Source organism: Carcharhinus amblyrhynchos, chromosome 14, assembly GCF_965287045.1.
Source record: "Carcharhinus amblyrhynchos chromosome 14, sCarAmb.v2.hapA, whole genome shotgun sequence".
NCBI lineage: Eukaryota > Metazoa > Chordata > Chondrichthyes > Carcharhiniformes > Carcharhinidae > Carcharhinus > Carcharhinus amblyrhynchos.
Genome location: NC_137337.1, coordinates 12,157,921 through 12,172,847, shown reverse-complemented (window position 1 = coordinate 12,172,847; position 14,927 = coordinate 12,157,921). Strand labels below are relative to the sequence as shown.

The 14,927-nt window shown below is 42.9% G+C and overlaps 1 protein-coding gene across 1 annotated transcript in view; it reads left to right on the top strand.

Annotated features, from left to right (window-relative positions):
* Nucleotides 1-14,927, top strand: part of LOC145352441 (latent-transforming growth factor beta-binding protein 2-like) — a 440,928-nt gene that overhangs the window by 127,968 nt on the left and 298,033 nt on the right. Inside the window, exons 6-7 of the mRNA XM_080202303.1 lie at nucleotides 4,839-5,030; nucleotides 14,120-14,382. Coding sequence (XP_080058429.1) covers nucleotides 4,839-5,030; nucleotides 14,120-14,382 — 455 coding nt within the window. The remainder of the gene's footprint in view (nucleotides 1-4,838; nucleotides 5,031-14,119; nucleotides 14,383-14,927) is intronic.

Here is a 14,927-nt window from a genome sequence, read left to right as displayed (position 1 = left end):
AGCAGTGATTTACTTCCGTGTAACTTCCCACTGGGAAGTGGGAGTATTCTGCAAGGGGGATGATCATGTGCCAAATTAGCTCATGAGATCGAAATTAAGTCAACCTCATGCTAATCAGCCTTGCACCCTTTCTGCGTGAGATCTGATTTGCGCCAATAGAAAGGGACCAGGAAGATTGCAAACCATTTGGTGCCGGGTGCAGAACCTGTCTTTGACTCACATGCAATTTTTCCAGATTAGTGTGATCTGCGCCAGGCACAACACAGCCAGAAAATCATAGCCTACATCTCCTGGTTCCCCTTGATCTATCTTGCTAGTTTCATTTTCAAGAACCTCTAATTCCTGGTAGAGATTCATCCAGGCCTTAATCCAAAAGATGAAGTCCTGCTCCATAACCTCCACTGGTAATCTGTTCCAAAACTGGTATTATCCACTTATCAAAAATTGTCTAGTTTTTATTTTATTTGTGACAACATGAACCTTGAGATGGAAGGGCAGATTTGTGATCCTCGGGTGGAATGGCACTGTAAGAAGCCTTACAATACCAGGTTAAAGTCCAACAGGTTTATTTGGCAGTACTAGCTTTTGGAGTCTCAGGCTCCTTCATCAAGTGAGTGAGCTCACTCACCTGATGAAGGGGCCTGAGACTCTGAAAGTTAGTGCTGCCAAATAAACCTGTTGGACTTTAACCTGGTGTTGTGAGACTTCTTACTGTGCTTATCCCAGTCCAACACAGGCATTTCCAGAGCGGCACTTATAGAGAACCATATTTCCTGCAAGCACAGTTGTCTGTTGGAAGTACAAATAACAGTTTGGTCTTTGTTCAATCCCTGAATCCTGTGCTTATGGAAATACTTCTCTGGACACAATTTGCCTTTTACCATTAGGATGTTAAATACATCTATCAAAGTTTTTCTGTTTTTAAGGCAAATGAGTAATAGGTTTTCCAGCTATTGGTGTACATATTTAAGTAATGTTTGGTTTTTATAGATTTGGTGTTTTACTGTGTTCTATTTTTTATAGTCAAAAGTAAAAGTCAAATTATAATAAATTGATAATCTAATACTTTATGTTTCAAACTCACACTTTACATGCTTTCATAGTGTAGGATTAGGACACAATACACATGGTAAAAAGCAATCTTAAATAAGTCAAGGGGAGAAACTTAGTTGATTAATACATGATTTAAAAGTATTTAAAAAGATAATTAAACTGGAGATAGACAATTCTCCAGGATGTGATGGTTTCCATCCCTATGTATTAAAAGGAATAGTAAAATAGATTTGATAAGGTATCAAGTGACGTGAAGAAAAGATCTGTGCAACTGAGGCACAGAGCAGCCATAATCTAATGTAAAACAGCTGGACACTGGTGGTCAGATATCCAAATTGTCGATTCCAAACCACGATGTAAACACTGTCTTGGAATCTTCGAATTTTAATAAATATTCATATTCCATGTAAATTGTATCTAATAGCAAAAATGATATGATTCAGTTCAATGTAATGTTTGAAAGGAGAAATGCAAAACATTAACCCCCTTGCCACCAAACTTGCCTTGAAAGGGGACGTTCATAGAATCATAGAATCCTACAGTGCAGAAGGAGACTATTCAGTCCATCGAGTCTGCACTGACCACAATCCCACCCAGGTCCTATCCCCATAACTTCACACATTTACCCTAGCTACTCCCTCTGATACTAAGGGTCAGTTTAGCATGGCCAAATGACTAATCCACACATTTATGGACTGTGGAGGGAAACAGGAGCACCTGGAGGAAAACCATGCAAACATGGGGAGAATGTGCAAACTCCACTCAGACAGTGGCACAAGATGGCAATATGAACCTGGGTCCCTGGTGCTGTGAGGCAGCAGTGCTAACCACTGTGCCATCATGCCCCCATTGAAAGTTTTGCTTCTACTTCCAAAATAGAAAGGAAATTCCTTTAGAAAGGAAACCAGAACTAGAGGGCACAGCCTCAAAATAAGGAGGGGTCAGTTTAGAACAGAGTTGAGGAGGAACTTCTTCTCTCAGAGGGTAGTGAATCTCTGGAATTCTCTGCCCATTGAAGTGATGGAGGCTACCTCATTGAATATGTTTAAGTCACAGGTAGATAGATTTCTGATCGGTCAGGGGATTAAGGGTTATGGGGAGCAGGCAGGTAAGTGGAACTGATCCACTTCAAATCAGCCATGATCTTATTGAATGGCAGGGCAGGCTTGAGGGACTAGATGGCCTACTCCTGCTCCTATTTCTTATGTTCTTATAATCCAGAATCACGTATGCTTCATTGGTTAGGTTTTCAACCTTCTTGTCACCATCAATGAGTTTTACAGTTATACCCACAGGTCCCTTTGCTTTCATATCCCTTTTAGAATTGTATCCTTTACATTGCCTCCCCTTGTTCTTTGTAACATTTTTCTGCATTAAATTTCATCTGCCTTTTGCCTGCCCATTCCACTTGCCTGTTTATCTTCTCTTGAAGTCTGTTACTATTCTCATCACAGTTTGTAATACTTCCAAGTTTCAGATCATGTGTAAGTTTTGAAATTGTGCCTTGCATGCTCAAGTCCACGTCATTTATATAGTTCAAGGGAAAATAGTTGTTTTGGGGAACCCCACCTTTCTCCAGTCTGAGAAACAACCATTCGCCACTACTTTTGTGACACTCAGCCAATTTTATATTCATGTTGTCACTGTCCCTTTTATTCTATGGGCTTTAACTTTGCTGATAAGTCTGTAATGTGGCACCTTACCAAATGCCTTTCGGCAGTCCATATATACTATATCAACCACATTGCCCTCATGCGCCATCTCTGTTGCTTAGTTGAATGCAATATACCTTTAACAAATTCATGCTGACTCTCCATAATTAGCCCATATTTATCCATGTGACTTTTAATTTTATCCCAGATTATCATTTCTAAAACCCTTTCCACTACCAAGGTTAAACTGACTGGCCTGTTGCTGCATGTATCTTTATACCCTTTTTGAACAGCAGTATAAGATTTTCAATTCTCCAGTCCCACACTCAATAGCCTGTATCTGAGGAGATTTGGAAGATGTGGCCAGTGCCTTCACAATTTCCACCCTTACCTGCCTCAGTACTTCTCTCAGGCTTTTTTTGTCTTCATCTTCTGCTGAACACAACTAAAACCAAGTTTATGCTGTTTCATAGAAAAACTCATACTCTACCTGTGATCACAAAATTTTAATGCCTCATTACACTGAATTTGAGTAAGTTTCCACTTACAAATATCTCAAAATCTGATTGGATCATGCTTTGGCTTGTAATTCCCAATTTGACATTTTACAAGCTGAGGTTAAGTCTATACTTGGTTTTCTGCATCCCAATAAGACCTGTTTTATTCCTCTACCAGATACACCATTGTTCAGATGTTTATCTTGCCCATTGTTAATTACTGTACCTCATTTATAAAATGGCTTCCAGAATCTCTCTTGGTAAGTTAAACATTCTCTTTCATTCTGCAATTAGATCTATGACTGCTGTCCCTTTTCACATCCATTACTGTGATTTGCACACCAGGCGCCAACTCGACTGGCTTCTGTTAATTTATTGATACTTGGCTGGGGAAAACTTCTGCTTATTTGAAAAGTTTGTTGCATTTTACTCTTTCTTCTTACAAACTGAAGTTTTGTGACTTGATCGAATTGGCTACTGTGCTTGCTCGAAGAGCGAGCGCAGTCTTTGGACACGATTAATTTCAGTTTGCAGTTGCCAATGACTGGAATAAGGTCTACAGCTAAAACTGAAGATTACTAATTTTATTATGGTGGATCCTTTTGCTGAAGGGTTAAGTCTCTGTTGACTGATGCTTGTACTTGCTAAACTGTCAATTCACTTTTATTGATAATTTGTATTTTATTTTTATTAGTATTTAAATGAATCATATTCTTTTGTAATTTCTGTTAGTGTTAGCCTCTTGGCAATGTTATTATTTTAAATGAGCATTGGACTTTTGTTTATTTAAATTTTATTCCTTTCTTAAAGTTACAAAACCAATGCATGGAGCAGACAGGGCAAAACCTTAATCTTCTAACTCCTTGCTTGCTCCAAAACCAGTTCAAATTGAATCCAATTCATGGCCCCCACAAGAGAGACAAACAAGATCCAGGCCAGCAAAATGAGGCATTGTACCCCATTTTGGGCTTGATTGAATGTCGATGCTTGACGTTGCAGAGGACATTGAGTTACCTGGCTAAATAAAGGTTACATAAATAAAATAAAAGTATTCTGACATGCATCTAATCGAGCTCTGGTGACTTAATAACTTTTAAGTACAGTCAGCCTTTCTAATAACTCCTGTTTATCAGTTTGTAGTCCATCTAGTATCTCAACTACCTCATTCCTGACAACAAGTTTAGATGTATCTTGTTCTTTGGTGATACAAAGTGGCCATTTATTACCTCAGCAAAGGAATGTCTTCTTTTACCATATGTAAATTTTCTTTTTGGTCTTAACCAGCCCTACTTTCCTTTCATCACCTTTTTACTATTTACACGCTACAGAAACCTTTTGGATTTCCTTTTATGTTGGTTGCCAAAAGCTTCATATCCACTTTCTTTGCTTTTCTTATTTGTTTTATTCACTTCCCCTCTGAACTTTCTATATTCTGTATGATTCTCTGTTGTGTAATAACTCTTGTTTACCGGCTAAGTGAAAAACAACAACACACTTAGTTTCAGGTAAAGGCTATACAGAGGCGTACAGCCTCATAATGATCACCAATGAGCAGTTAAATAATTTGTGCAGTTGATTTATAAATCAAGTAAATTAGCAAGCATTCTCATTAATGACTTCCTTATAATTATTGTAGATTTTTGCCAGATTCCCTGCCTGAATGGAGGATACTGCATTGGAAGAGACAAGTGTCAATGTCCATCAAACTCAACAGGGAAGTTCTGCCACCTTCCGGTACCTCCTGAAAAACAGACTGTGTCAAAGACTGCACATGAAATTTCTCCTGTTTCACAGTCTGTATACACACTCCCCCTTTCTAACCAACAAGGTAAATGATAAATTCTTAATTATTTGTTATTATTGAAAGGGAACATATCTACATTACTATAAGATTGATTGTTACCTTTGCAAAAAATAATGGTCGGAATTCTGCCATCCCACCTGCTATTGGAATTCGAGTGGGTGGGGGGCGGACAATGTAAAGATCCATTGAATCGGCGGGAATTTCTGGTTTTCAGGTGAGCGTAGCCGGAGAATCCTGCCCCATGTGTCTAAATTAGTACATTCCACCGTTTGAAGCAACATTAATTTTTGTACTTTGGGTTATAGTGATCTGAGTGGATTGAATTATTTTGCTACATGTTGAATACCATTTAACTTATTTTCTACATTCTTTTGGTTGTTTCCGGGATAATAATGGCAAATGTCTTTTAAAATTTATTGCTGTGCACATTGTGGCCAGACCAACATTTATTGCCCATTTTCAATTACCTCTGTGAAAGTGGCCTTCTTGAATTGCTACAATCCTTGAAGGTGCTTCCACAGATTTTGACTCAATGATGATGAAGGGACAATAATATGTTTCCAAGTTAGGATGGTGTGTGATCTGAGTGGAAACTTGAAGGTGGTGATGTCCACATGTGTCATGCAACCTTGTCCTTCTATGTGGCAGAGGTCACAAATTTGTGAGTTGCTTTTGAAGCCTTGGCAAGTTTTGGAGTGTATCTTACAGATGGTACACATCGATCAAGTGTTGGACAGAGTGATTATATAAAGTGAGAAACAGGATGCCAGGTCAGGGGTTGGGGGGGAGTGGTGAACCCAAGGCATTACGGATTATATTTTTGGAGTGTAGGGAAGCATGCCTATGGATCCCACAAATATAAATGGCTAGGATTTTGCGCTAATATTATTGGTGAGGTTATAAATGCTCATGTTTAATGCTGAATAAATTGGACTTCAACTCCTGGCAGTTGCACACATGGAAATCCAGAGGTTCCTGTCAGAGATATCCCTCTCCTCCATAGGATGCACTGTTATAGTCCTCACTGGTGACATTGAAGTTACTGTGATAAGTTGAAGTAGTTGCCCTTTCCTATTAGTTCTGTACCAAAAGCAGTTGTAAAGGTTAAAGCTGAGGTAGTCAGGTGTAAATGACATTTCTGTTGCATGATAAGTATTAATTATTGCTGAACAACCTCTCAGATGCTTAAAAAATAATTTTACAAGTGTGAAACCTCAGAAGAAAATTAGTGTTGGATTTTTTTTAAGTAATAGCATTTTATATTACTTTATTCTGATCATGGGCTGAATTCTCCATTTTTGAGATTAAGCGTGGTAGTGGGCGGGTTTTGTGGCATGGACCTCGCAGCCCAAAATGGTGGCAACTTGCACTGATTCCGCTCTTGGAAGTTAATTAATTATGCACAAGAGACCAGCTCTCCGAATCACCTGGCAGGTCTTTAGCAGATTCATCTGCCCTCCAATAGCTGGTGGGACCAAAGGTCCAAATGCCATTTTTAAATGCCATCCAAGTACACAAATCTCTCCCTCTCTCCAGTCCCGTCTGTCTTCAGGAGACCGTTAATGATGTCTAGCAATCAGAAGCCACAAGCCAAAAGAACAATGCTTTCCACTTCACATATCAGGCCATCAATGCCTTCATTAGAGGAGTTTGAACTCACAGGAATATCCTGTATGCTAGGTATGGCTCCAGAAAGCGTACTAGCCTCAGCTCTCTGGTCTGGAAGATTATCTCAAAGGAAGTCAGCATGGCTGCCAACTGCTCCGGAAACGATATCCAATGCAGGAAGAGGATGAATGATCCGCTCTACCAGGATTAGTCATCCTTTCACTCCTTCAAATATCATATTCTCATCATGGCATAATATACCCAAAGAACCACTGTTTTTAGAGAGCACACATAAACGTTAGTGGGGGATACATTTCATCACTGACTTATGGAAACTTTCACAGCACCATCATCCTTTACATCATGCTACATACCTTCCATTGTCAGCTCTTTCCAGGAATGGCTCACCACATACATGACGCATGCATCTTTCCCAGCCTATGCTATAAATGTTCTCACCATATGCCTTTCTTGTGACTTCATCCATGGCACACTCGCCGGCAACAGAAGGGATAGAGTGCAGACTGAGGAAGGTTTGGCCATAAATGCCCTCAGGGATTTTGAGGAGGCTGCAGCTGAGATCACTGGGGAGGACAAGAACTGCTTCTGTGAGGTAGGGGAAATCAGATTGTCCCAACAACCCTGTACGCATCACACCTCCGTCAGTTTATCGTAAAATCATAGTCACAGTCTGTGACATGGAGTCTTATGCTCATCAACTGAAGCTCTGTTCTCTATCTTATAGGCACCAGCAGGTCAAGGTCCCCAAGGGTGTCCACTATTATTCCCAGACCACGTCTGAAGAGGGAGCTGAGGAAGAGCCATCATGACACTGACCTGCACCAGCACAGAGATAGACATCTTGGAGGGGCATAGGTTTAGATTAGGTTCAAACTCACCCATGGGAGAATACTTCACTAACACATCCTTGCAGCAGTTGGAGGCAGGGACAGCCTGGGTTTCTGGCACCTAGGGGGCTGCTCGAGAACAACCATCTACTCCGTCTGAGTCAGATGGTGAGCCTCTGAAATTGGCAGCAACTCAGTGCTGGAGATGATACAACAAATGATGAAACATCAGCCAGAGATTCAGCAGACACTCAGCAGCTTGGAGTGAAGATGGAGGAGTCTGTCTACATTCTGTCTAATGTTCTGGCTTTGCCATGTGATACCTCAAGGTCACAATGGGAAGGTCGTTGACCAACATGGACACCTTGTTCCTGCAGGTTTTAATGGATTTGCACTTGGTTCTGGACTCCATGGCTTTACACCCTCATGGACACTATCTGGATGTATGCAATAAAGCACATTGACTTTCCTCCAGCTGCATTATCTCTTCAAGGAGTCAAGGTGGAACGTGTGGAGCTGTGACCAGCATTATACCTGTCCTTGGAACGACTCTGAAGGTGATGGTCCAGTGTCATTAGCCAGTATTTATGTGGGTACCCCTTATCTCCAGGCAGCCATCCCTGCTGATGTTCAAGCCGTTCAAAAATCTCAGTTTCCTTTGAGTGACTCAGGGTGTAGGAGTCATTGCAACTCCCAGGGTACTGTGTACAGTCTTGTATTTTATGCTTCTGATGATCACACAACAGTTGTACATTGATGCTTTTGCAGTTTACAAATACTAGAGGCTTTTGCCATGGGTACAGTCGATTGCTGGAAAGCTGGTGGCTAGGATCGTCCATGGCAAACCTCACTGGGACCTCTTTTATGCATCTATCTGCTGCAGACTGCGAGATGCTGCAAAGATAAGCTGTTGATCCCTGGAATGACCCACAGAGTAATAAATTTAGCATGGCAATGACTTTTAAATCCACTGAAAGGGGATAATCTCCATTACCTTGGGGTGTTAAGTCTTCATAATGTGTTGTACCACATGTGTTGACATGACCGCCATTGTCTTTCACTCATTTGTAAATAGGAGAGTCTAATTCGGTATTCTCATGAAGACCCTGCCTTCTGAAATTGCCCCTCACCTGAGGCTTGGTGATCCTCAGGTTAAATCATCACCAGTCAGCTTTCTCCCTAAAAGGGGTCAGCAGACTATGGTCATCTGGGATTTTGGCAACTTTACCTTTACCCTTGGTCAGATGATTTGCCTCATTGTCTGGATGTCTTCTCCTGTTCCTCTTGTTCTTATCCTGATTCCCCTCGACCCTGGACATCTGGCAAAGCTTCAGGATGGAGCTGTGCTCTGCATCGCCTCTCCCTCCTTCACCTCTTCCATCACAATAGGACCCTCAAAGGGGCAGCTTTGAGCCCAGGATCCACTTTTGCTTTTACCTTCTCTCTGAAATGCAACATTGAAGACATGAATGAAAAACGCTTCAAGATAATACATCATAATGTGGAATTCCTTACCCAGCAGCAAAGTGGGAGTGCCTTCACCACATGAACTGTTGTAGCAAATCTCAAAGACAATTAGGGTTGGTAATAAATGCCACCCTTGCCAGCAAAGCTTGTATTCCATTACTGAAGTAAAAAAAAGTTTAACTGCATCAGAACACTTTATAGAGTATGTGTGTTGCTCTTCTTTCCTTCACCTTTGGAGTCTGCACCTGAAATTTCTTGTCCATTTCCATATTTTGTCCAATTTATATTGTAATTCCTAAGATATTTTTTGTCTTTAATCCCTCCATACTCCCTCCCACCATAATTGAGCTTTATATCATTTTGCATCCTTTCATTGTGTTTCTGAATGCAGTTCTTTTGATGTAAATTAACAACAATATTGTTTTCAACATCAACGCCTGAAGAAACTCCTTAGCTGCTCCCTTTATGTTTTATTATGAATCCCACAACATTGACCTTGAATAATAGCATTCTATGTGGCACTTCCATCCGAACATATGTACTTGTGATCAAACCATTTATGAGCAGGAGCAAGCCAGGCGTTCGAGCCTGCTCCACCATTCAATAAGATTATGGTTGTTCTGATTGACAACTAGGGATAGGCAATAAATGCTGGCCAACCAGTGATATCCATGTCCCATGAACGAATAAAAAGTAAACTTTCTCTGAACTGCTTCCAACGCCCTTCCTGAAAAAAGGAGACCAACCTAGCACTCCAGCTGTGTGTCACTAATGCCCTGTATAATTGAAGCATAACCTCTCTATCTTTGTATTAAATTCCCCTTGCAATAAACAATAGCATTCTATTACTTACCACACCTACACATTAAACTCTTGGTCAAGGACATCCAGGTCCTTCTGCATCTCAAAATTCTGTAATCTCACCATTTAGACAACATACCAAATGGACAATTTGACATTCCCTACATTACACTCCATTTTCCAAATCTTTGCCCACTCACTTAATCTATCTAAATCCTTTTAAAGCCATTTTATTACCTTCTTTACAGCTTACTTTTCTTTGTACCATCAACAAATTTAGCAGCAAATCATCAGTTCTTTCATCCAAGTCATTATATAAATTGCAAAGAGGTGTGGCCCACCACTGATCCCTTTGACACAACTATCATTACATTTTGCCAATCTGAAAATGACCCATTTATGCTTACTCTGTTTCTTATTAGCTAACTAATCTTCTATCCATGCCAATATTCTGCCATGAGCTTTTATTTTCAGCAAAAACCTTTGATGTGTCACCTTATCTGATGCCTTCTGGAAATCTAAGTTCGCTATATCCACTGATTCCCCTTTATCCACCGTTCGATCTTCAAAGAATTCAATACATTGGTTAAACATGATTTGCCTTTCACAAAACCATGTTGACTCTGCCTAATTACCCTAAGTGCCCTGATTTAACTTCTTTAATAATAGCTTTTAACATTTTCCCTATGATAGATTTTAAGCTAATTGACCCCCATAAGACTGCATTTTATCACTTTAAAGTGCTGGGAGGACTTGAAACTAGGAAAGTTTCGGATCCGTCTTTTGGGTGTTTTTAGGACCCCCCCCCCGCCCCACCTCCGAGACTCACTCTGCCTGCAAAATTCTGAGTAAGCCTGTTGCTCACTGCAGAAGCCTGTGGATGTGGCTAAAATGTGCCTGAAAGCCTGCAGAGGGAAGTAGTGCACATGTGCAGGCCTCTGATGCTATATTTGCACATTAGCAGTAGTAGGGGTCTGACAGACAAAGGGGGTGATTTTACCATTTTTTTCAAAATGCTGGGCGGACGTGAAACTGGGAGAGTTTCAGATCCATCTTCTGGGGGTGTTTTCAGGCCTCCCCATATGCACTCAGCCTACAAAATTTTGAGCAAGTCTGCTGCTCACTGCAGAAGCCTGTGGATGGGCCTTAACATGCCCAAAACCCTGCAGAGGGAGGTAGTGCGCATGTGCAGGTCTCTGACGCTGCACATGCGCATTAGCAGTTGCACGGAATGACAGAAAAGGGAGAGCTGTCACGCCCTGCCTGTAGCAGCTCCCCCTCTCCACAATTATGTGGGCCTGTGCCCCAAGATACATCCCCAGCGACACCCTCCTCCACTGCCCAGACCAATCGTGAACGCTCCCTCCTCCCTGGAATAATCGTGGACCATGATTAATCGTGAGGGGTGGGTGGTGGGGAGGGAAGGGAGCATCCGCGATTGCCCTCCCTCCACTGATCCCTGCAAGTGGCAGTGGGCCCCTCTCCCTCCCTCCCCCCAGTGATAGATGCAGAGTAGCAATAGGCCCCCTCTATCCCTCCCTCCGATCACTACAGTGACAGCGGGTCCCCTCTCCCTTTCTCCTTCCCCCCCCACCAATCCCTGCAGAGTAGCAACAGGTCCCCTCCCCCATTAGCTCCCTCCCCCTATTGACCCTGAACCACTGGCCCCCACCCCCACTGGCCACACTCCCCCATTGTCCAGGTGCCAGACTCACATTGCCCAGCTGCCAGAGTGACACTGCCAGCCTGGCAATGCCCAGGGGCATCTCTGTTGCCCTCGGCCTCCCTGGGAGGCGTCAATGGTCTCTGGTTCCACTGACGAGGCCAAGTTGACTGCTCCCCATTCTAAGGGTAGCATGTCTATTCCTCGCCGGCAGGAACCTTTTCCAGTGAGATCATAAAGGTGGGTGGGCCTGGATGATTGAGCGCTGGGCTCGCTAAGCAGATGTAAAACAGCACAATAGTAAATTTCCATATATAACCTGCCTTTCGCCCATTTCCAGTGAGAGGCTGACTGTGCCGGAAACCCAGTGCTTGTAAAAGGGCTCCGGTAGCAAAAACCGACACCAATCATACTAAGCCCTTTATGCCCATCTTTACCACCATGTTGCGCCCAAAAATGGGTGCAACACAACAGTAAAATCACCCCCAAAGAGAGAGCTGTCAAGCACCTGCTAGTGCATGCAGGTTTTCCTCTGCCCCCCGCAAATATGGGGCTCTGCGGTCTGAGATACAGCCCGCGCCACCCAGACTGATTGTGCCTCACTGTCCTCCCCTCACCAATCGCTGCAGAGTGGCAGTGTGCCCGCTCTCCCTCCCTCTCCCCAACAACTGCTTCAGATTGGCAGTGGGTCCTCTCTCCCTCCCACCCCCACTGATCACTGTAGAGTGGCACTGGGTCCCCTCTGCCCATTAGCCCCTCCCCAATATCCCCCCCCCAGTGAACCCTCCCCATTAGCCCCTGCCCACTGGCACTGCCCAGTGGGCATTGTGCAGGTGCCTAGTGGGTGTCCAGTGGGCATTGCCCAGGTGCTAGGGCGGTACTGCCAGTTTGGTATTGCCCTCGGCCTCCCTGGAGGGCCTTAATGGCCTCTGGTTCCAACGGCAAGGCCAACTCGACTGCCCCCTCTTCATGGAGAGCATGTCTATTCCTCACTGGCAAGAACCTTTTCTGGCGAGCTCACAAAGGCTAGGATGACTGAGTGCCATGCTTGCTAATGACATGTAAATGCTTCTTTAAATAATTTTCAATACATTAATCTGCATTTTGCCCATTTTTGGTGAGAAGCTGACTGCACCAGAAATTCAGCACTCGTAAAATGGTGCCAATCGCTTTACAACCTACTTAATGAAAACAGGCAGAATGCGATGGTAAAATCGCCCCCATAGTTCCTATTTTCTGTCTCCCGTTTTTTGAATGAACGGGTATTAACGTGATTAATATCTGTTGAGGGCAGTTACAAACAACTGATTGATAGTTAACTGCCACTTCAGGCAGATCCCTCTTTAGCTAACTTACATGAAAGAAATTGGTCATAGAGTTCTATGCACCTGTGAACAACCATTTTTTGTTTGTTACAATGAATACATGGAAGATCAAGTTGTCCTCATAAACACGTGCAGCTCACCTCCCTTGCCCAGTCTTCTAACCCACCCAATTTTTCACTTTGTGGTCTATTTGATGAGGAGGGGTTGTAAAAATGGTGGACTAAATTCATTGCTTCTAAGATGTAGGGCAGAATTTTACAGATTTGCCCCGCTCATTGATGGGCAGAGTGAGCCAGTAAAATTGCGTGAGAGCCAAAAATTCAGGTTACACCAATTTCTCAGCTCTCGCGATCTTACCGGAACCGGATTTCTGGCAAGGTCAGTCTCTCACTTATTTCTGGTGAGATGCTAAATAAATTGTTTGAAGTTATCAAAATGCTGATTTACATGGCATTACTAAGCCTGCCACTCAATCATCCAGGCTCTAGTGCCTTAATGGCCTCACCAGGATAGGTTCTCTCTGGCAAGGGGAACACCTGCTCCCCATGAATGGGGAACAATCGTTTTACCCTCACCAGTAGAACTGGAGGCCATTGAGGTCCCCCAGGGAGGCAGAGGGCAAATGGTGTGCCCCTTTGGCAGTGCTGGCCTGCACCTCGGCAAAGTCCAATGGCCGCATTGAGACTACCTACCATGCAGTGCTGGGAGTGGAGCCTATGAGGGCAGGGCCTGAAGACGGTATAGGGGTGAGGCCTGAAGGAGTGGCCTGGAAGGGGCAGGGCCTGAAGAAGGAGGGGCTAGGCCTGGGCACTCTGATCAGGGAGGGAGGGGCCCTGGTGTAACTCTGCATTGTGATCGGTGGTGGGAGAGAGGTGGGCACGATCAATTTGGGTGATGGGGGCTACATTTTCAGGCAGTGTGAGGTTCGCGATGGGTAGCGGGCCCCCGCGATTGAGGGTGGTGGGGGGAGTGCTCCAAGCTGGCTCCAACAGCAGGCGCCTGACAGCTTGTTCTCTCGCTCTGTCAGACCTTTGCTGTTGGAATTGCACATGTGCAGCCACAGAGATATGCACATGAACAATAGCTCCCTCTGCTGATTGCTGGTGAATTAAGCCCTACTCACTGCTTGTAGTAGCTAGAAGCAATCTAGCCCATTTTTCACGCACTATGTGCGTAAGATTGGGCATAAAAACTAGCCCAAAAAATAGACCTGCAATTCTCCCATTTTCACGTTTGCTGGACCTTTAGAGTTTTTTTCATGAAATTCTGCCCGTAATTTTTGGTAATTTTGGTATATTTTGAAATGCAATCATTATGGTTATTTCAGAATGTTACTGTTGGAAAAAAAAACTGACTCCTAAATTTCTTGTATATTAAATCATTATTCCATTTTACTTACAGTTCTTATGCTCCCATCCCTGGTTAATATCCATGTAAACCACCCACCTGAGGCCACAGTGCAGATTCATCAAGTGGCAAGAGTAAAGACTGCACCTGACGCTTCAACCATGAACAGCATAAAAAATTCTCAGGGCCAACAGTCAGCCCATTCAGTCCAGCAAAGATCACAGTTTAATGCTAATGGAAACATCAATGGGCAATCACAGTCACAGCATAGGCCTATGAATGTTGGAAGATGCTTCCAAGAAACAGCTGATGGCCAGGTAGGGTGTTATTTGCAATTTATATAACTAAAAGTAGAATAAGGGAAGTCAATTCATGATACCTTGCTCATGTACCATCGGAACAAGTAGGTAATTTAATTCCTCTATCTATTCTGCCAGTCAACAACATCATGGTTGATCTGTGGCTTAATTCCATATACTTTCCTTTGTCTCATCTTCCACAATATATTTTCCCAACAGAAATCTACCCATCCTACCTTTGAAATTAACTGCTAATAAAAGAGAGTTCCATACTTTTACCAATTATCGTGTGTAGGAATGTTTTCAAATTTTGGTCCAACCTGATTGATTACAGAACTACAGTAAAATCGTTATTATTTGGCAAGCATAACATTTCAGAGAAATATTTATAGGTTCGGTGAATGGAAAATGCATTTCAATTTAGCAATTGTGACACTCAGGAAGTATTGGATTACCAATGCATGCATTTATCAATATAATAAAAGCAAAACACTACAAATGCTGGAAATCTGAAATAAAAGCAGAAAATGTTGGAAAACTCAGCAAGTCTGGCAGTGTCTATG